The 22,043-nt window shown below is 51.3% G+C and overlaps 7 protein-coding genes across 7 annotated transcripts; 3 read left to right on the forward strand and 4 right to left on the reverse strand.

Annotated features, from left to right (window-relative positions):
• Positions 1-276: 276 nt before the first annotated feature.
• COL26b_012060 (uncharacterized protein) lies at positions 277-838 on the reverse strand (the record flags this gene model as incomplete). The annotated part of the gene is made up of 2 exons (XM_053184712.1): positions 277-503; positions 571-838. The coding sequence occupies 2 exons, from the start codon at positions 836-838 to the stop codon at positions 277-279; spliced, it is 495 nt and encodes a 164-aa protein (XP_053031342.1).
• Positions 839-3,182: 2,344 nt separating this feature from the next.
• On the forward strand, positions 3,183-4,061 carry COL26b_012061 (uncharacterized protein; the record flags this gene model as incomplete). The annotated part of the gene is made up of 1 exon (XM_053184713.1): positions 3,183-4,061. The coding sequence occupies one exon, from the start codon at positions 3,183-3,185 to the stop codon at positions 4,059-4,061; it is 879 nt and encodes a 292-aa protein (XP_053031343.1).
• Positions 4,062-5,904: 1,843 nt separating this feature from the next.
• On the reverse strand, positions 5,905-6,893 carry COL26b_012062 (uncharacterized protein; the record flags this gene model as incomplete). The annotated part of the gene is made up of 5 exons (XM_053184714.1): positions 5,905-5,985; positions 6,042-6,198; positions 6,255-6,453; positions 6,513-6,642; positions 6,702-6,893. 5 exons carry the CDS (start codon positions 6,891-6,893, stop codon positions 5,905-5,907), a joined length of 759 nt encoding a protein of 252 aa, XP_053031344.1.
• Positions 6,894-7,834: 941 nt separating this feature from the next.
• On the reverse strand, positions 7,835-9,820 carry COL26b_012063 (uncharacterized protein; the record flags this gene model as incomplete). Its single annotated transcript, XM_053184715.1, has 4 exons — positions 7,835-8,662; positions 8,726-9,112; positions 9,170-9,515; positions 9,573-9,820. The coding sequence occupies 4 exons, from the start codon at positions 9,818-9,820 to the stop codon at positions 7,835-7,837; spliced, it is 1,809 nt and encodes a 602-aa protein (XP_053031345.1).
• A 3,956-nt stretch (positions 9,821-13,776) lies between these two features.
• On the forward strand, positions 13,777-15,375 carry COL26b_012064 (uncharacterized protein; the record flags this gene model as incomplete). Its single annotated transcript, XM_053184716.1, has 4 exons — positions 13,777-14,037; positions 14,096-14,415; positions 14,464-14,677; positions 14,740-15,375. The coding sequence occupies 4 exons, from the start codon at positions 13,777-13,779 to the stop codon at positions 15,373-15,375; spliced, it is 1,431 nt and encodes a 476-aa protein (XP_053031346.1).
• A 699-nt stretch (positions 15,376-16,074) lies between these two features.
• Positions 16,075-16,779, reverse strand: COL26b_012065 (uncharacterized protein; the record flags this gene model as incomplete). Its single annotated transcript, XM_053184717.1, has 4 exons — positions 16,075-16,082; positions 16,132-16,339; positions 16,423-16,465; positions 16,520-16,779. The coding sequence occupies 4 exons, from the start codon at positions 16,777-16,779 to the stop codon at positions 16,075-16,077; spliced, it is 519 nt and encodes a 172-aa protein (XP_053031347.1).
• A 2,726-nt stretch (positions 16,780-19,505) lies between these two features.
• Positions 19,506-20,144, forward strand: COL26b_012066 (uncharacterized protein; the record flags this gene model as incomplete). Its single annotated transcript, XM_053184718.1, has 2 exons — positions 19,506-19,566; positions 19,624-20,144. The coding sequence occupies 2 exons, from the start codon at positions 19,506-19,508 to the stop codon at positions 20,142-20,144; spliced, it is 582 nt and encodes a 193-aa protein (XP_053031348.1).
• Positions 20,145-22,043: the final 1,899 nt, after the last annotated feature.

Genomic DNA, 22,043 nt, shown 5'->3' on the forward strand with positions numbered 1-22,043 from the left:
CTGCAAATTGATGCTAGTAAGGGTATGTAGTGCGGACGCGCCAACGCAATCCCACGTGAAGAACTTCGAAGAGAACAGCGACCTAAAGCGGTGCTACCAATCGCCCAAAACCTCGTCAAACCCCACCAAAGCTCAAGAGTCATGAAGAGAACGTCTAAGAGGGCTTCGTGCCCGTCTAAAGTCAAATGCGACCGATGACCCGTGCCCCAGTGGTAACAAGCAGTCCCAAAACGCCAGCGACCCATGTAAACATAATGTTTCTGCACTTCTCACCGTTTAAAGCATCGCGGCACCGAGCATGGCGGCGCCGATCATGCCGAAGCCCATCTCCGGGCGCACGGCGGCGGCGGTCGTGGCGGTGGCCGGGGACGCGGAGCTAGCGGTCGCGGTTGCAGACGCAGTCGCGAGGGCGCCGCTGAGGAGGTTCGAGGCGGAGGCGATGGCGGAGGAGTCGGGGTTGGCTTCGACGTAGCTGCAGATTTGCGGGGCGACCTTGGCGGCGGCTGTAAAACATCCAGTTAGCCATGCACTATTCTGGATATCTACACGGTTTTCGGACGGAAGACTTACTGGCAATCTCAGTTGTGGAGCATCCGGCAGTGAGGATGCAGGTCGTCAAGCTGGACGTAAGAGTGTCCTTGCTGTTGCAGAGACATGTGAAGTCGGTCGCGGAGCATCCGATGGTCGAGGCGGCTTTGGTGAGACAGCTGGTTGCGCATGAGGGAAGCTGGGCGACGAGGCCTGCGAGGTCTGTTGAGCTGGACGAGGCGGCGGTCGTGGTGGCGGACTGCGCGGCGACGAGGCCGGTGAAGATGCTGAGTGCGACGGTGTACTTCATCTTGGCGGGTGTTGGTCTGGATGTTTGGTTTGTTGGTTCTGGAATCGGCTATCGATGATCGAGGGGGTCTTTTGTTGTTCAGTGCGGTGATCAACGATATCGTCTTGGGGTAGAGGTTGGGATTGGCGTTGGTGTAGGTGGACAACACGTGGCAGAGATTCGCGGGATGGCACGACGGAATAACGAAATGAAACCAAGAGAGCAATTACACACGACTTGGAAGGCGAGCAGGGCAAAAAGTGGTGCTTGCGGGTATCAATCTTATTCGTGGTGGTCGAATCGAGGGGAAACTGGGAAAGAAGCAATCGGCAACGAGACGACGGCGGCGGGTACGGGGGAGTAATAAACCAGAAACAAGGCCGCTGTTGCTGGTAATCTCTCGCTCCCGTCACCTATCTTCTCCCACCTTTTGAGCCCAGCCACACCCAACTCCGACGCCGAAACGAAGACGCAAGGAAACCGCCGCCCAGAGAAATACGAGACGGTGGTTCACCAGGGTGCGCCCGAGCCAAGGATCTAGGAAACGCACCTGGCTAATACGACTGACTGGGCTCAGCCGATGGCGAGTGCGACTTGGGCTTGGCTTCTGCTGACTGCTGCGAGTGGTGTTGTGCGATCAGCAGCTTGGGAGCTCCAGTCTTTTTTCTTCGTCGTCGACACTGCCTCGATGCCGCGCGGTCCATCCTTGGCGGATACGGCTCCGGGGAGGACCACTTGGGTATGTCGTGAGCCAATCTCAGTGCACTGTTTGGATTACACGGGCTGTGATGGCGATGGTGAGTTACAGGTTGAGAACAACTTCATGCGGCGGCAGTTCGTCTTCGACCGCAATGTTCGTTGGCGAAAGCGAACTGTTCATGGTGCAAACACACGAGTCACAGAACACTAAATGGCAAACGGGTTCGCTGCAGAATGCGCACTTCACTGCATCTTCCCGTGCTGTTCGGATGACACCCGTCTGAAGAGATGGGATGCACCACCGTCGTCGCACAGATTCTAGACTCTCAATCGAACAATCATCGCCCGGAACCCGAGGAATAGGGGGCCCCGTCCAACGTGCACATCTTCTCCCCTTTCACCCTGATGTCAGACTCTTATTTTAGTGATAGACCCCTGACGTGGTGCCCCGTTGAGCCGCCCTTGGCAAGGGTTCGCGTGGGATGACCGGGTCTCTCCAATCTCCAATCTCCACGCCTCGCCCATCATTGTTGTCTCCCATCTCTGACAGTGGGCGCCGTTTGACCATTGCAAAGAGGCTGGACCGTGGCCATTGACGCGGAGAGCTGACGGAAGCAACGAGTCAACGACGAGGGCAGCTGGATACTGAAATCAAGCTTCGTTTGCTCATCAATTCCCCCATCCAAGCGACCGGCACTGCAGAGGGTCTGCCCCTGATATTCAGGGGTTCGTGGCTGACTGTTACAGATCCCACGCGGGCCGATGTTTCCATTCCGACATCCAGGGTTTGCGTTGTTTGAAAGTCTGCCGAACGGCCGGCCGTTGAATGTCAAATACCAGTAAAGTTGGCAAGCTCTTTTTCTGACAGCCATCGGGCGCATCGAAGATCCCTTGTGTCGTCTGCATTACCGAGCTTTGCTGATGGTTCGCTCTGAAGCTCGAGCCAAGCCGGTCCGGTTTTTGGCAGCGGCTTAGCAGAGCTTGGGGCAAAGATGGGAGCATCTGTACCACCGACGCGGCAGCCTGGGCTGAAGTCATTTCGCCAAACAGTTTGGAACGGCTACCTGTGCGGTGAACTCAGGTGAAGCAAATCAGAGTAATCGCAGTGCTAGTTCTTACGGCGCAGTCACTACCGCTGGGTTCCTTTGAATGGGAGACACTAGCGACTCAGCCTCCTACGAAATGAGTAAGAAGGATCGGTTCAGGGTTTGACGCATGATGCAAGCCGATAATCGAGAAGCCAGGCTTCGTGAGAACGTGAATGCTGCGCCATCTTATGGAAGCTGGTGCCGATAGATCGCAATCTTGTAAGACCATGAAAAACACTGGCTAGATAATCTGCATCCAAAAGGTACGAAATGGGGTAACGGCTTTGGTAAGCGCCTGCTCGGTCAAAATGAAGCATTGCCGACGGCCAAATCCCACGATGGCCGAGCCCTTCGGCATCCATCCTCGCTAGTGGACCCACATCGGCGGACCTTCCGAGTCAAACACGGCGCCGAAGAATTGTCGGCCGGACGGGAAGCAAGACGGCGACTTACAAGATTCTCCCGCAGCGGCTGGCTTTTAAGAGTTGCTAATTCCGTCTTAAATTTTGGGTTTTTAGACAGTCACATCAGCTTACACTATTCGATTGAACCCATAGTCGCCCAATTTCGTTTTGATAATGGCCACTACACCAGCACGAAGCAACGGCGCTCAGCCAAGCCAAAACCTCAACTGGGAACAGATTCCGCTCACAGTAAACGGTACTGCCATCTCAGTCTCTACCGTACGCTGTGATGGTTCTGCGGATCCAATTCTCTTCCTTCACGGCTTCGGTAGCACCAAGGAAGATTACACCGACATCAGCCTCCACCCGTCACTCTCCAAGTACCCAATCATTGCATACGATGCACCAGGCAGCGGTTCCTCCACTATCGCGGACTACTCTGCGCTCTCGATGCCCTTTCTTGTCGCCGTCGCTGAAGCAGTCTTGAAGACCTATGGCGTCAAGAAATACCACCTCGTCGGCCATTCCATGGGGGGCCTAACGGCCTTACTCCTCGCCCAGCGGAACCCAGGCTCGGTACTGAGCTTCACCAACATCAAGGGAAACCTCGCTCCCGAAGATTGCTTCCTGAGCAGGCAGATCCTCGACTTTCCCGCGGAAGATCCCGAGATGTTCGTCACAGAATTCATGGAGCGCACGCGGCAGTCTGCCTTCTTCGGCAACGGAGTCTACGCCGCTGCCTTCAGAGCCAAGGTCAGAACTGAGGCTATTCGTCCTACGTTTGAGAGTATGGTGGAGTACTCGGACAACGGAGATTTGATGGAGATCTTCAAGGGCTTGGCGTGCCCTAGAATGTTCATGTTCGGGGTGCAGCACGCAACGTTGTCGTATCTTCCCGCCATTGCCAAAGCCGGCGTTGAACTAGCGGAGATTCCCAAGAGTGGTCATTTTGTTATGTACACTAATCCAGTCGCTATGTGGGATCTAATTGAAGACTTTTTAGGGAGGGCGTCGGATGTGACCACAAAGGTGCATATTCGGTCAACTACCTAGACGGGTATATTTAGAGCATTCATGGTCGACCTTTTGATCCATCTACAAAATTAGAACTCCGATGACTATTCCTGATGAGTGAGTCATTCCTGTTTTTCGTTGCCTACCGTGTATAAGAACATTCATTTTGCTTAATTATCGCCAACGTTTTTCTACCCCAAGTTCGAACCAATTCTCAGTTTCACCGGACATGGCGCGCAGAAAGTCGCACTCGGCGCGAAATCAATATCAATGGGGATTCCAAACCCTGCCATACGAGTTACGACATCACATCCTGGAAGATCTTCGAAAGCAAGCCGACCCAAAACAAAGATTCTCTGCATGGGCCCACGTTTCTCGGGAATGGCAACATTTCTTTGAGCCAGATACTTTCGAGCGCCTGAGCCTCCAGATTCCCGGCCCAGATATCCGGCAGCTCAAGTATGTCGTCGTGAATGGTCGACAGAAGCTGGTCAGAAAGATTTCTCTCCACGTGCATTTGGCTTGTTGCTCCAGACGAGAGGGAAACGAGTTCGAAGATGAATTCACGAAAAAGGCAAGCATAAAGGTATTTTCTGGCGCAATACTCAACCTCTTCACAGTCCTGTCGAGATGGAAGCAAGATGCCTCAGGTCAAGGTCTTACATTTGAGTTGAGCGCTAGCTCGCCCAGTTACTACCCTCATCGAGAATGTGGGAGATACCGCACCGCGATTCAAGACAGAGCATCAAAGCAACGTTTACTGGGAGCCCTCCTTGACATTAACTTCAACTCGCCATCATCATCTATTCCCTCTGTTCCAGTCATCACCAGCTTCTCTATGAACCAACGATCCCATCGGAAAATGTCTGCGTCAGCTATGGCCGTGCTATTGGCCAGCATGCCTTGTATAAGAGACGTAAACTACCAGCCAGTTTGGGTATGGTCATCGTTTGCGTACCGCGATCGCGAGTGCTACGCACGCAACTTGGCTATATCAAGCCTCTTCAGATCAGTCTATATATCTCCGAGTATCCAGGACTTATCCTTATGGGAGGCACAGCATCATGATCGCCGGATCTATCAGAGAAGAGTCCCAGAAAGTTTGGTCTCCGTCGCAGTTCTGGCAAGTTACCGGCTCCGCAACTTCGTCATATTGAACGTTATCGATGCTGCGCAATTCTTCAAGTGTCATGAGAGCATGGCACAAGGTCTAAGCCGCTCCCTTGACTACGCACACTGGCCAAATCTCATGTACCTGTGCTTGACTACCGAGCAAGGCAAGGATAATCTAGATGTTCTGCTTGTAAGAGCGGCAAGGGCTGCTCGTCAGATGCCAAAACTTAGGATAATGGAAGTGTGGTGTCCGAAGGTGGACTATCAGGGCCCAATGTCATTCTTCTTTCGCTATGACGTTAGGAGAACGGACACGAGACTGACTGTATCGGCGAGTTGGAGAATCAGCCTTAGTGAGAGGACTCTCACAGATTGGCAGCGAGCATCGGATCTTCATTCACAGCACAAGCTTGACCATAGGGTCAAGTTCATTAATGTAGTCCGTATGGAGGGTTGGTGGTTGTTGTACAGGCGTCTTCGTTTGTACAAGCTGTTACGAGATTGGGGACCCGGAATTGAGCATTAACTTACCAGTGTTACTGTAGTTACTTTCCTGTATACGAAGGCATCTTGTGCATTGGTAAGCTTATATACTCATCAAAACTTCACATAGGTCAAATGAAATCAAAGCTTAGATGCCCATCAGCATGTGACAAGTTTGGTAACGCGTTGCAAGGAATCTCAGCAGTAGCCAAGTTCATAAGTGTATTCACAAGATAGCAAAATGCTAAATATTTACAGGTTGAAAATGCGTAACACTGGCTTTTGCCTACTGGGCCCATCCATCATCGCCCCAAACTGGCCCACCAGGAGGAGTATACTCAGTGACCTTTCGGTAGTCAAGAAAGATCTAGAGCGTCGTCAGTTAACGTGCTTAGGGATGTCACACAGGTTGGAGATACTCACCGACTTGGTATCATCAGCCTTGTACGCTCCGGGAAGCGCGATTCCTTCGGGGAGCTTGGTCGTTCCGTCCCCAGTAACAGTGATCTGGTGGCAGCCTGGGTAGAATTGCGCTAACTTTCCGTCCGTATTCGTGCGTTGGAGGCCGAGAATTTCGTGTCTGTGAAAACCAAAGTCAGATAATTGTCCAGAAGCAGAGGAGGGGGTCTTACTTACCGTAGAATGTACTCGCCGGGAGCAATCTTGGAGGGCAGCTTGACAGTGTAGGTGCTGTTGTTCTCTGGCAGTCGCTTGCTAGCCCAGGGAATGGCCTCCTTGGCATCATAACCAGACTGGTCAATCTTGACCCAGACATTGCCGGTACTGCCGTCAAACTCGCTGCACTTGCCACCGCAGCTGGCAAGATACGTCATGACTTCCCGTGTATTAGACTTTGTATGTTCTCATCGAGGTCGTACGGCATCCACGACTTACTCGGGCCGGGATGGTCGCTCTTCCACTCAGTCCACATGAACTTGACACTGCTTCCAGCAGCAACACTGGCAGTCACCGTGGCGGGGACGTTGTTCTTGTCGCTTCCGATGTTGCAGGTGATGGCGTCGGTCTATGTGGTTGACGAGTCAGCGTCCGTTGGTACAGTACAAGCGGGTAGTTTGAGCATACCTCGAAGAGCCCATCGGTGACTGGGCCGTTGTCTTTGAACTTGCGGGTGATCTTCTCGACTTTCTTTGACGGATCTTTGTAAGGGTTCCAGGTGTTGACGAGGTTCTCGCCGAGCATGATCTGCTGGACGAATCCGTGGGCCGACGCGGTCGCGACCAGCGCGGAAACAGCAGTTGCCGAAGTAACCTTCATCTTGAAATGCGGTTTAAGAAAAGAATGAAAACAATTCAAAACAAATGAGGACCTGCTCTGAAGAACTATCAACAATTCTTGATGTCGTTCTTCACCACATCTTTTATAATTCTCGAACAGCGCAGAATTTCTCCTGGTTGGTGGACTCCCCTGCGATGTCTTGGCTCGTTGCAAACACCGTTCCTTGCCCATTTCGTTCTTGTCCAGAGTCCGAGTTCACGCCTTTGTCGTTCCACTCGATCACAAGTCCACACCTGCGATTGGCCTTTTCTTGGCATCCATATCCGCTCTCGTCGCTGACTGGCAGTGGCTTTGTTCGATATAAACGATGGGCCTCTCGGGCTGTGTTCCGGGCCTGGCCAAGATTGGTGGGATTTCCCCAAAACAGCACCTCTGCGACCCTGCAAGTATATCCACCCAGCGCAGATCTTCCACAACCCAAATGTTTCCAAGACTGAGATTGGTGAACAGTCAGATAACGGTGTGAGCTTAATTACTTAGGGTGTTGGCAGGCACCTCGATACGGTTAGGAGAGTCTGAAGCTTATTGAGGAGACTGGAGTTCTTGGCAGGGTTTGACCGTGCTTGCATCAGGTTGGCGGATCACACCCTGTCCTCAGATTGATCCAGGGGCTTGAGTGGGGAAATTTCTGCTATCCCACCGGACAGGACAAGACTTGAGAATAACGTCTCTTTCGACATCTCAAGAACACCTGGGGGAGCATCTGGAGCCCACCTTCACAAAACGACTTCAGAATCAATTCAAAGTGTTGTAGATATAGGCAAATTGAGATTGATACTATGATAATGAGACTATAAACAAGAAGGAGAAACATTCGTCCCTGCATGTACTTGGTGCGATCGTTGGTGAAAAAGTGTAGACAAGAAAAGAAAACGAAACCGTTCAAACTGTTTCATGAATGTGTTCAGAGGCTGAATCAATCAGTGAGATGACCAGTACTGCTCGAGAGCGTCATTGACTTCATCAATCTTGCTGTATGCCTCAGTGTTGGCCATAAACTGGATCGACTCCTCAATGGCGCTGTCGGAGAAGGGGCCAGCGCGGGTGCGCAAGTCGGCCATGACGTAAGGCTTAGCCCTCCAGCGATCTTCCATGGGGTCAATGAAAGTGGTCTCGTTGTAGCCCCAGTCAGGAAGAGTGGTGACATTGAATGCCGCCATCATGTCACTGTCCTCGTGAATCAGGTTGTGGCAGTGGAACATGTAGACTCCATCCCACGGCGCGTAGTGAGCCTCGACGAGAACAGACTCTCCACGGCCGAGCCAGACAACATCCTTGAGACCCTCTGCCTCGTAGGGCATAACACCGCGATCGCCATCTCTGGCAATGACCTTGAAGTCGACAAGGTGGACATGGATAGGGTGGGACCATCCATCAGAGCTGTTCTCCAGCTCCCAGATCTCAACGGTGCCTCGGGGAACGTTGGCGAGCATGCGGTTCTCGACATCAGCGAATCCGACGCCGTTGATGCGCCATTCACCATTGGTGCGGTGGAATCTGAAGTGATGGTCGATGACGTTTCCGGTTGAGGTAGGGAATGGGACAGTTCGCAGAGTCTCCGGAACGCTGGACGTGTCGGGGGAAGAGGCGGCGGTGCCGACGATGAACTTCATAACCTTGTCGGTGTTCAGGTAGTCATCCTCAACTCCGACGCCCCCGGCCTTGGGGAAGTTTCGGATCTCAAGCTGTTGTCCAGCGTACTTGGAAAAGTCGATGATGATTTCGTACCGCTCAGCACCAGACACGTACTGGAACAGGTTAGTCCTACACTAAAAATGCGAGATGAAAAACAATAGGCTAGATCTACTCACAAGATCAGAGACCTGCACAGGCTTGGTCAAGAGGCCACCATCAGCTGCAATGACCTGGAAAGGCAGCTTGCCGTTGGGAGCATTGGAGTTGACGAGGTAAAGAGCAAATGCACGAGAGACGGAAGCGTCCAAGAGGCGGAATCTATACTTGCGGGGTTCGACGTTCAGGAATGGCCAGGGCTGACCATTGACGTGAATCACATCACCCCACAAGCTGTCCTTCTCCCCAACGGTCGAGAACAGTGTTCCGTCATCGTTGTACTGCTTGGAAGTGAGAACCAAAGGGATGTCATAAACGCCGTAGCCAGTAGGCAAGTTCAAAGCGTCCTCGGCCGGATCGCTGATGAGATAAGCTCCAGCTTGACCCATGTATGCGTTTTCGGCGGTCTGAGTTGTCAAGAGTCAGTCTCTGGTATCCTTTGGGAAACATGCTTAATGACTCACCAAGTGCATTGCGTGATCATGATACCACAGCGTTCTGGCTGACTGCTGGTTGGGGTAGTAGTAATCCTTGTACTCTCCCGGATTGGTAATATCCTCCGCCCAGCCATCAAAGGCCGCACGGGAGTAGGATCCATGGAGATGAACAGAGTTCTCACGGGCAGCGTTGTTGATGAAACGAACCACAGACTCGGTGCCGCGGGGGATGATCAGAGTGGGGCCAGGAGACATCCCGTCGTAGCCAACAAGAGTGGCGGGACGGAGGTTGGGATAGACCTGGTGACTGAAAGGCTTGATCTCCAACTCATAGTACCAGATTTCCTTTCCAGTGACAGGACTGATGACTTTCCTATTTTCATATTAGATGCATCGTCACTAAGACTAGCGTTTTGTGGATTGCCCTTACTTGGTCGGCTCCTTGACTGGAGGGATAGGAAGAGCAACTTTATAGATCAAAGCATACTCTGGACTCAACCAGTCCTTCTGAAGAGTGAAAACATCTCCAGGGTCATCTTCAACAATCTGAGCAAGAGCAACGACCTCTGACTCGGGAATCTCCGAGACGTGTGTCTCACTGAAAGAAGAGTTCTGCGCCTTTACAGAACTGAAAGAGACGGCAGCTTGAAGGGCTGCGATAGCGAGTTGATAACGCATGATGAATGTTGCTTGACCACTCAAACTGACAAAAGCTGATGCTAATGTTTGAAGGTGTTCAGAAGATTGAAGTGTGATGTTGTTTGGTTTCGTTTCCAGTAAGTCTTCATAGGAGATACCCTTAGCCTTAAATCATGATGGCTGACTTCACTTCGTTGTCCGTCGACGGAAAAGCATGCAAATATCTTGGAAGCTGGCGGAAAAGACAACCCTTAGACGCATGCTAATCATCAAGTTGCAGTTGAGATCCGATATCGTCCGTTTCCCCTCCAGCCTCTCCACTTGACATGTGCTTCATCCCACGCTTTGCTCGCGCTCCATGCTCTGATAGGAAATTAATAGCCGCTGTGACTGCTGTCTTCTCTTGCAGATGTGTCGCATGATTCTTCGAAATCCCTCAATCTCGTAGGAATCTGGGCCGCCGTTCCGGTCGTGATGGAGTCGACATGGCAGCACAAACTTTTGTCATGGCTCTGCAATGTGACAGCAAGATCCACCAGTATGGCGGTCTGTCCGGGTTTCCCTTTTCTGCAGTACGAGATGCTAGCCACATTAATGTTGCTTGTAAGTCTTGTTATACCAGCGCCAGGTATGACTGACTCCGGCATGGAGGATGAGTGCCCCTTGCCAAGAAGCTTCCCTTGCAGCGATGGCACAGAACACCCGCGGTTAACGAGATGATTGTCTTGGTAAATGGAACCTTAAAGTCAAAGACGTCAGTAAAGACAGAATGGTATTCGAGTAGTGGGGGAATTCTTAGGGGCTCAGTGATTTCTGTGTTGCGACTACTCGCAAACATGTGTTGTCGATGATTGGTGTCGTTGAAGTGGCCATGATACGGTCACTTCACTTACGACTCTGAACTTAGCACTGTAAATCGACTACGACAGCTCTGGAGAAATTGAAGGATTGCCTGTTGTAACATTTGCAACTTCGTCACGAATCGCCTGTCACCCAAAGCAACGGAGCAACACGCGCCATGCTGCAGCACGGCCACGGCATGCAGCCAGTATCACGCAAAGGATGTGGATACATGTCGTCGGAGAGACTTTCGTTGAATCCCATGATTCGATGTTGCACTCGTATCCATACGAGTCCCAGACCGAGGCTCAAGGCTTTCTCTTTTGCGATTAATACAGCCCAATAAGGGTGGGCATGCCCTCCAGCCTCTACCTAGTCCTGAGTCTTGCCAAGACAAGTCCAACCGTTGACTAACCTACCCGCACCTCCACGAGCGCCATGCTGATAAGCACTCTAAAGAGACGATGAACCATCGATCTTAACGTGAAGTTGCGTGGTCTTTGGGATGGGGACGATCCGGGTGACATCGTGCTAGGTCCGTTGAGGCTGCCTGCTCGCCGGTGGTTGGTTGATGTTCTTGAATACTGCCGACTGCTTGCGCGGCTAGCCAACCCCAGACTGACTAAATCCCGCAATATTGACCGCTGCAAAAGCCATTAGTGTTCTGCTGGGGTCAAGGGTATTGACTCCTTCGTGGACAGTCGAGGGGGATAATGCCACGCACGGTTCAGGGGGGATCCAAGCCACGAAGGCATTTCCAACGTGCTTCGGTTGAGCCCCTATTACCCGAGCCCGGGCTAGCAACGGTAATTCGGGGCATTCTTTGAATTTCGATGAAATTACAACTTTGCCATCATTGTACTCTCGATTGAGGGGTACTTGGAAAGATTTGTGACAATATGCGCCTTGTTGCATGCCTCGCATACACAGCCTTCCACAGCAAATGGTATTACACGGAAGCAGAATTGGCATCACTTGGCTACTTACGGAATCAAAAGCAAAAATTACCAAGCAACTGGTTTTCTGCGGACACGTGCTTAGACAGCATCAGCTGCCGGTGGCGACTCGTGAAAACCTGCCTCCTTGCCGCCAAGCGTGTCCATTCAGGTGAAGATTAGGTCGTGTCATGCATCTTGACTGCAACTATATCACGCCGCATCCGGCCCGTACCCTACGTTAGCCGTGGCTAGTTGGAAGAAATGCCCCGGCTGGCATACGGAGCCGAACTCTATATGCCTATGAGGGTTGCGGCGAAGCCTTCAGAAAGGAAGGTGGTAAAGCAGGCAGCCATTTGACCCATTTTTACGGTAGTTCTTGGCGGGAAGGGCTTGTCAGGTCCAACGATTTCCACATGAAATACGCGGGGAGGCTCCAGGTGGAGGGTCGACGCGGGGAGTTCCATATTGTTTGCCCGAATCGGGATAATGGCCTGGAGAGCCCACGACGCACGGTTCCACTAATCCTGTCCAGACGTGCAGTTGTGGATTATCGCGTAAGTATCAGTCATGGCTGGAACGTGATGAGTCGTGATGCAAGCCGTCTATGTACGAATACGGTATCCATGTTAGCAGTTGGCTCTGACTGAGGAGGAGCAGACCTTTGGACCGTGATGGTGGCAATTGCCAAGATGTAGCATCACCTCGAGGAACGGCAGGTTTTGACTAGCGAAGAATCCTGTTTGTCGGCAAAACCTGCGACTGTTGCATGTGAACAGGGGAACCGGAGCGAACCCCGATCTGTTTGAGTAGCGTCTAGCAAAAGATGCACGGACTGAGATGATTTGCAACTGCGCTGTTATCTATTCTGAGAGAAAAATGACATCTCGTCTGATGATGATCTTTCACTTTCATCCGTAGTTCGTGACTTGATCTTCTTGGCTAGGTAACAGAACTGTATCCAAAGTGCAATGGGCAAACTTTGACAAAGTATGGCTGAGACTCATGTGGCTGCGCTTGGATACCTTCTGGGGACGAAGGTTTAGGCGACTAAATGAGGTCAAGAGATCCCTGTCACCACCAATGAGGGGTTCCCTATTTCCTGCTAAAATGCGTCCCTGAGCAGGGATCGTTCAGGAGCCTCCTGTTACGAGCCTCTTTCTTGCCGTCCCACGATCCTACTTTTCGAGTGACAACGTTCAAGTTGCAACGTGCAGCAATGACCAGCAGTCTAAGCCGGCCCAGGAGGCTGGGTTGCATTCCCCCGGTTGCTATGAACTCCGTTCCAGGGGTTTCTGAATCAAGATCCTGGGCAGGCAGGTATTGACGACTCGGCTCCCCTTTCTCCCGAGCACCAATCCGGCATATGTCACCAATTATAGACATGTAGCGCGCGGCGCGGAATCGGTCCCGGTGACAACACCATGCAGTTGAGATGCGTTGGGTGGGTCCAGATCAAGGGATTCTCACGATACACTTACTGTTTACTGCGAGAAAGGGAGCGCCACAAGTTGAATTTCTGCTCGGGTTGTCACGAGCATCGCGCGTTCAAAAATGGCTCGCCCAAGATGGATACATCTCCATCTTGGCAGAGGGTCACGATTCCAGGAGGCTAGCGAACATGGAGTTGGGCATGGGGTATCTGCAGTCTTCCCAGTGCCTTCACAGGCGACTAGACCGTTCTATGACAGAGGGATGAACCGAAATGGCTTTTCCGAGCCACGCCTTGGTTGACCGGTCTCGGGGGAAGGTCGGAGGCCTCGTCCTCATTGCTCACCGGCGTCCGCACCGGCTCTTCCGGGGAACAAAACGGCTATTGCCCAGCGTCACGTTGCAGGGTCCCATTGAGTGCATATGTGCTTTGCTAAGAGAAAACGTTTTTTGCCTCCTTGAGAGCCAAGACAGTCCATTTTCAAAGGCAACTCAGCGCAATAGTTCGCCTTGGCAATGGTCAACAACGTTGAAGCGAGATCAATCTTGGGCGTCACGCAGAACTGACATTCGCTTTGAAGTAATCTCGTGAGCAAAAGTTATGGAGGATTCGGAGATGGCTCAAAAGAGTAAACGCAAATTTAGCGAAAGGGGGGACTGACGGTGATTCAATTCGTAGTGATCAAGATCATGATAAATGGGCCAAGAAGCCCGTGGTAGAACGAGAACTTTTTGGTATCACCACCCTCAACTTCTCTTGGCTCCTCAGTCTCTTGTCTCTAGCCTTCAATGCACTATCTTCAGCTGTTCCTTGCCCTCTGGGCTCTCTTTTCTACCCCTGTGTGGGCTCAAGAATCGCCAATCTGGGTTCAGGGCGCTCTCGAAGATGCCATTGCTACAGATGACACTTTCAACACCGGCGGCACCATTGTTGTCAATGGCTTCACTATGAACGTTCCCAAGAACCTTCTGGTGCAGTTTCCTGCTGCATGGGTTCCTTGGAAGGAGTTCGTCGCCAACAAGGCCGACTTCGCTGGCTATGAGACTTTGGTAAGTCCAGTCCCCCACATGTATCAATAACGGATTGACTGACCACAACTTGTATTAGGTTATTGGAAACAGCATCAACGGAGAACCCCGAGTTGCACAAGTTCAGCTCTATGAGTTTTTTGAAGGCTTGAGCAGTGGCTGGGTCGAATCCGTTGACTTTGCGGACGGAAGTCTCAAGATCCAGAACGGTCCTACTGTGCGCATCTCTGATCCCAACGCTGTCTTCTCCAAGGGCTTCACTGGCGCACCGCTCATGACTGCCGACGATCAGAGCCCCAGTATCACGTCTTTCTCTGGCTTCCCCATGTGCATTCCTAGGAACGAAAATGATCCGCTTTGCCCGTTGACCAACCGCCCTTTCGTCGGCCCTGGCACTTTGTAAGTACTCTGTCGAGCTTATGGAAGTCGTCAACTAACCATGAAAAGCACTGCTCCGGACCCTCTGGTCATGGCGCCGTTCCAAGCTGGCGACTTTATCACATTCTCCGGGTTCCGTCGAGGCAGCGAGGTTATTGCATTCAGCATTGTTGCTCAAAACGTGCAGATCAACACCCTTGGCGATATTGTCTATGTTCGTATGGAGCTTGGGCTTCTGGGAATTGACAACCCCAGCCCCAACGCAGAGATTGCGGAGTCTCGAGTAAGCTTACATTTGACAACCGTCTTTGACATCATGTCGGTGCTGATATAATCCACTTCCAGTTTATCGGTTTCGTGTCAAACAATCGGGCCACCGTCTCACTTTACGCCATGGATGTTGATCCCTGCACCGGCACCACCTCCGACCGGATCATCGCTTCCATGGGACTCCGCGGAGGCCGCAACGCCCAGAACAAATTTGAATACCGCAACGAGATTCTCTTCAGATACACCAGAGAGTACCGCGTCATTGCCGAGATTGACGGTGTTGCGAAGACTCGCGTCACCAAGAACAACCTCACTGCCGGAACATACGTGCAGCCTGTCAACGTCTGGGTACCCGGAGAACAGGACGTTCCTGGAGTTCCCCCCGTCTCGTATGACTTCTCCCAGATGGAGTTCCTGACCAAGGGCGTCGGCGCCGATGATGCGGGCAACGTTTGGGGTCCTCTGGAGCCGTTCCCTCAGACGGGTGTTTTCATCGAGACTCCTGTTTGTGCCGCTACTCCCGCGGCCCGCGACTTGAAGGTGGAAAAGCGGGGAAGCATCGGACGATGGTACGGCAGAGCTCGCGCCGATGCCATTTCCCAGCTTGAGAATGTTGACACTACGGATCCGGTCGTCGTTGTCGCTCCGGAAGAAGCTGCCGCGATCGCCGAGAAGAAACAGGAGGAGGCTGCCAACAATGACTCGCAGTGAAATGCGACCTGGTTGACAGCTCACAGAATCTTTACCTGACGGATATGACGGAACTTTGGTGCATTGTCTGTCACCTGAACTTTGAAGTTCAGACATCCGGTATGGGACGAATTTCAACAACGCCCCAGACATCTTTCATTTGTACATGTAGGTGGATTTGGAAATAACTTCCTTTACATATATTGTCGATCTCTGGACATATTCCTGCGTATGACATGGCTAGATATTCTATTGTTGGAGGAGCCTGAAACACGGCCTTCTCCATCCCGTAGCTGTCAAATTGACCAGGTGCTCCCTGTAGCTTCCAACTGAAGATGATGTCAATTGATGCACTGTCCACACGAAATTTACTCTCGAACGGGGCGGTTGGAGACTACACCGTCCAGAGGGTTATGTCAACTTGTCAATGACCTCGAGATCAAATAATTCAACTATGTACATGAAAGAGACTTTGCAAACCGCTGCCTCGACTGCGGATGACTCGGAAGGCAATTCTGTGTGCTGTCATAAGGGACCATCCTAATATCGACTCGAGGATTTGAGCTTTAGGCGGGGCTGTTGACAGTGATTGAGGCGCTACCACTGCTGTAGTATCCCTCCGTGGCAACAATCATGTAATTGTGAATTCCCAAATTCAACCCGACTGAAGCCCAAGCTGCGAAATGATTGCCAGTCGTCACAGTGCCCCCAACTCGCTTTTCAGTTCGCTAATCGACACTGTTAGTATATAACTCTCAGGTTGTTGGATGAGGAGACACACAATGGACCAGTATTGCTGGAATGTTGCCGTGCCTTCAATGCTAGGCTGCTGCACGCGAGTGCTGACGTAGATGTCGTAGGTTCCGCCGTCACTCGTCAGAGAGCCTTTCTTCGTAGCACCGGAAGCAGGGTTGTACGTGCCGTAGGATTCGATGATGTAGTACTCGATCAACGGGTTCTGGGTCCAGCCGTACACAGCAAGGTACTAAAAGCATAAGACAATGTAACGCGTCATTACTCTCTTCTAGTTGTGCTTATTTCAGGTATGACACCAAGATGACCACCTACGCTGTTTCCATTGGGGTTGTAAGTTCCCGAGTATTCAATCGTCCTAAGTCGGGAGCCATTAGCTACAGCTTTCAAGACTGGTTGTGATGCTTCTTACTTAGAACCACCAGGGTTCCAACCCTTGCCGCCGACAAAATTGCCGCCTCCTCCGCCCCAGTTGACGCTGTAAGAGCCGCCAGCTCCGTTCGTGTAAGTGACTTGGGAGCCACCGTCGGTCCACCAAGAGTAGTAGTATCCATTGTGATAGCCGGTTGAGCTCGGCGTCGACTGACGTTTGACGACGTCACTGCCTGTAGGGCTGGCAATGACGCTGACAAAAGCCGCAGCGGCCACAAAGAGGTTCGAGAAGGAGACCATCATTGGAAGAGAAGTGAGCGTAACGGAGGTTAGCAAGAGGCTGCAATGATTGTTATTTTGATTCAGGAATTCCAATCAGCGCATCAACTTTTATATTTACAAAGGTGCTATGTTTCTGGCGCCGTCAACAGTCAAGATATTTCACTCGCAAGTTCGTGATCACGCAAAAAACAATGGATAAATCAAATTTAGTGAAGTGTGATCTTACATGACGCGCGTTCAATTCACATTTTGTTAATTACATTGAGGGGAGGTATTCAATCGTGCAAATCTGGCTAAATTCAGACCTATGATATCTCAGGCAGGAAAATCCGGGGTTGAGAGTCCTCTGACCCATTCGGTAAATGGACATGATGATCTACATGTCTTCCCGCCCTTGCAGCGGTAGAATTCAAGAAGTGCCGAGTCACCCGCGGTTGGATTTCCATTTTCTGGTGAAAGATCATCTTGGCACAATCTATCTTGGCAACATCCATCACGCAAATTTTTTCTTTGTGACTTTGCTGTATTCAGCCTCAAACTACGTGGTGGCTTTCTGTCGGCTTATCGAGGCAAACGCGACTTGAATAACATGACGAAACACACATATACTTTAGCCTAAATTTTGATGTCTTTTGGCGAAATGTCGTTGCGTACAAATATACAATGGTGAATCTCACACACTACGCAATGTTAGCATAGAACAAATCGAGGATCTTTTTTTGTCTGATTTTCCAAAATCTTCACTGAGTGCGAACCAGAAGCTTCAGTTTGCATCAGAATCCAGATTGGATGCTTTCATGCTGCCGAAGCATCCAAGCGACCCAAGTTGTAGCAGACTTGGTGGGAGCCGTTGTAGGGGTAAACTGTTGCATCGTGGCTGACATCTGTTACAATCGTATTGACCAGGGTTGGAAATGGCTCTCCCTTCACCTATTCCCCCGTCATTCGCCTAGCCGCAAAGCCTTGGCCCTCGTTTCTGCTGCAGAATCGGTCAAAGCAATATTCGATATGTATTATGTGATACTTCACGAAATGTCTCCCGTTCATTAGATGTTACTGGGCACACAAGGCTCGAGGAAGCAGTTCAGATGGTCTTGGCTATTTTTGTCTCAAACAGTTCCGCCCACCGGCGATTGGCAAAAGGACAACCATGGAATCGGCGTCAGTCTGCGCATGTAAGAATTTCTGGCTGATCTTCAGATCATGAGCCAAGCCGCAAATTCTTGCTCCAAAATTCACTTGCAGGATAATTGCTGTGCTCTGCGTCTGACGCTGTGCAGCGATCGTGCGCTCATCGTACGGCAAAACTTGCCGCAAGCTGATACAAGCACTGTTGATCTTGGCAGGGGTGCGAGGCCCCCAGCTGCTTGATGAGCGACGATCTGGAAGCTGTCGGCAAGAATGCAGCCCAGCAGAAAAAGCGAGCATTGAAATTGTGGCAGTGCACATTGCTCATGTGACTCAAAAGCTTGGTAGAAGCTTCATAGTAAAAAATGCTTGGGAGGAAATTATTGAGCTGGTTCGAGAGCATTAATGACGTCTCAGTAAGTCAGCTTTGGACGATCAGCCTCAGTAAAGGGATCCAAGATGAGATCAGTAAAGGGGTCCAGGTTGAGACCAGTAAACTCGCTACCAAAAACAGCAGGCCGGTTTGGTGTGAATGATTCGTTTATCGAGGTGGGCGTTTCTAATATTTTTATCCCGAATCCCCTTAAACAGTCCCCAATGTTACCCGAGTCATTCCGTGACAAATTCGACGAAATGGCAAAGATCGAAGGCAACTCGGTGGCCGGCGGCACCGATGGTCACAGAATGGGGGCTGATCTAGGCCCGCCAGGAGTCGGAGAATAATGCATGGCATCTGGGGGAGCCCAATTTTTCCGTTCATTCTTGGCACAAACAAGTCTGCAGCTCTCGCCTAGAACCTCGCGTGTTTGAGAGGGGGGCGGTTTCTCCATCCCCTGGCCACCCAAAAACAAGCATCAAAATATTCCAATAAGGGTAGCAGCAAGCTTAAAAGACGGTTCCATCATTCATCCCTGTGGAGCTCCTCTTGTCAAAAGGCAGGCCTCTCTCAAATCATGCGCAGCGAAACTCCCAAGTGCGGGGGTCCGTGAGGCTTGAAGAGGGTGCTTGAGCGTCAGGACCCCGGAAAAGTGTGCCCATCTACGGCCCAATTGCAGTGTGTGTTGCATTAACTTTAAAGCTTGAAACAGCGATGCGGACAGTTTTTGTGGCAGGATTGGTCGAGTCTGGTCAAGGCAGTCCGACATAACCGAGCTTCGCGTGTGCCGTAGATCCGGGGCCATCCTAGTCTGCGGCACAATAAGCCTCGTTTGAGCTAATGATGTGACGGGATGATCAGGCATCTGAACAGGTGCCTGTAGCAGAATGAGGCTCCAGGGCTGTCATCTCGAGTCAAAAAACTCATCCTTAGTAGAGTTCTGTATTGACCGGTGTCGAGGCTCAGGTGACGCCGCCATCCGGAGTTTCAGAGTGTGGCAGCCATGGCTGTGAGGACATGAAGAGACGAAAAGATATAAGACCTGGAAGAGCGATGTCTCCCAGGTTTTGATTGTGTTCCCACTTTGAGCGTCTATCTGGATAACTCCTTCAACTTCTTACTATTACATTCTTTCCGTGCTGTGCGCGGCTCTTTTTAATCGAGCGACCATTCATTACACGACCTGGAGTCCACTCTCTCATATTGTTTACTCTCGTAAAACCCACACCAATCTATCAGCATGAAGTTCTCCGCTGCTGCTTTTGTTGCTCTCGGCCTCTTGGCTGGCAACGTTCTTTCTGGTATGTGCATTTGATGAACTCTTCCCCGTGTTTCTTGTGGCTAACAACCCAAAACAGCCCCCACCGTCGATGCTAGCGACGTCGCCCTCCCCATCGAAGTCCGTGCCGAAGACTTTGTGGCAAACGACGCCGCCCATCTCGAGGCCCGAGCCAAGAAGAAGAAGAACGCCAAGGCCGCTGGTGCAAAGGCAAAGGGTGCCGCTGCTAAGGGCAATGCCAACGCCAACGCGAAGAAGGCTGCCAACGCCAACGCCGGAGCTGCTGCCGCCGCCAAGAAGAACAACGGCAACGCAAACGCCGGCGCGGCTGCGAAGAAGAACAACGGCAATGCGAATGCGAAGAAGAATGCTGGCAACGCCAACGCAAAGAAGAACAACGGCAACGCCGCTACCGCACCCCCCGCCAATGCCGCGCAGTTCTCCGGTCTGGCTTGCACTGATGGCAAGGGTGCTGGATCTTGCAACGCCCAGGGACAGTGCGCTGTCAACGGAAAGACCACGGCGATTGCTGGCCAGTGCGGTGTCGCGGCTGCGAAGAAGAACAAGCGTTGGGTCTCCGACATTGCTCATCTGATCTAGATGATTTTCACTATGTTCTTTCTTTAACGGTTGGGTGGAGCATCGGGACTTGGATGTAGTTAGTGGAAATGACCTCATGAATAAGGGCGGGTAGCCTTGGAGTAATGCTTTCTCCGAAAACGTGTAATCAAAATGGACTCATGCTTTTGGTTTTAATCCGGCTCGCTCGACTACTACATCATGATTTCGGCTGACTGCCGTAGGGATCCATGGATGCTAAACATCATATGACACCGTACACCGATCATCAAGCAATCAAAGAAACGCAGAATTGAAAACAGTTTCTGTCAAAACAGACCTGAGCTCCCGAACATGTGAGTAGTACATACTACTTCATTCACACCGTGAACAATACATTTGTCTCATCGACCCTGCGCGCTTCGAACTCCTTGTGGCCACTGATCTGAAGAGCAGTGCGGATGAAATCTCGCGCAGCTCTTACACTTCTCCCAAGGGGAGAGACCATGTAAACTGGGAATGTTCGACACCACGGACAGTCATCTTCAAGATGATGGAGGTCCATGGTAATAGCATCGAACAACCTTTCCCAAAATACCATGTCTCGTTGTTGGGCAGTCTGTCCCCGTTCTCCATCGTCTCCTTTCAAAGCGCCGGCTCCTTTAACATGTCGTCTACTCGTTATCGCGGTGCCCATGACAAGTAACCACTCTTGCTCGCTACACGCGAAGCCACCCTTGATCAGAATGAGAGCTGATCCGATATGCCAGTTTTTCGCAGCAGATACCATGGGCATGAGATGGGTTATGCTCAAACCAGGCTTTGTTTTCTTCGCATATGCCTCGACGCACCTCAAACTAGGCCCGTAAGGACTGGCGCCTCCAATCAGCAGCGAAGTCAACTTGGACTCATCCCCGCACTCGGCGGCGATCTCGATGGGAAAGCTCCCATCATCAGGCTGTTCCGCAGACAGCCAAGGTAAGCTGCAAGTCTTTTCCCATCTGCTCATCCAGTAGGTTCTATCATTTGCGTGGGCAGAATCTAGGATCATGCCGAATATCTGCGCATAACCATGGGATATTGCTTCCTCCAAGCCTGTTTCTACTCCTCGATGCTGCGGCCCGTACGTCGGATACCGCCATCTCCAAACAGGGTCTCGTACAGGAGGCTCCTGAAGTGAATAAGGGCAGTTCAGCAAAAGTCGCAGTGCGTCCATTTGCCGATTGCATACAACTTGCATAAGCAAGTCTGCGAACTCTCCTCGCAGCATCCGACCGTCTGAGCACTCAAGCAGAACTGAGAATGTCTCCACATCCCCATACTTGAGTGCCATTCGACAAAAGTAGGTATCGTAGTACTTTTTAATCTTTTTCTTGCTGCCGTCTGGTGCCTTGTAACTTTTGCCCCGCGACATGTCAATCTCGTACTTCACCAGGAGAGCGGCAAGGTTCTGATTGCCACTTCGAATCGCCGCCTCCAGAAGAGAGCCGAGCAGAGGCTTCTTCCTTGACAGTTTCTTTCGTTCAGCATGATCGGAAGACTCGCCCGTCGCAATGTGTTGGTAGGAAGACAGAGCTTTTGGTCCGTGTGTGAGAATCTTTGAGAGTATCATATTATCGACGTCAGATCTTCTGAGGTAGATTTTGGCCACAAGTAAGAGGCTGTCGATTGTGTCTTTGGTGATTGTAGACTTTGAGGGGAACAGGGCGGATTGAAAGTAAGGATGAAACAGCGTCCATATTCCGTATCGCGTCGTGATGTTTGCCAGCGATGGCTGGGGATGAATGGCATAGAGACACAAGCCATGTACGTAACTAAACCTTCGCTTTCTTGTAGGATCTTTGCCATCCTGTTGCATGAGTTTATCCGCGAGTGAGTTTATGACGCTCGACAGGTTCGCATTCCACGGCAGGTGTTGGTATGGCTGTTGGTAGATGTAAC

This window comes from Colletotrichum chrysophilum, assembly GCF_026319265.1.
Source record: "Colletotrichum chrysophilum strain AFK26 chromosome Unknown scaffold_161, whole genome shotgun sequence".
Classification (NCBI taxonomy): domain Eukaryota; kingdom Fungi; phylum Ascomycota; class Sordariomycetes; order Glomerellales; family Glomerellaceae; genus Colletotrichum; species Colletotrichum chrysophilum.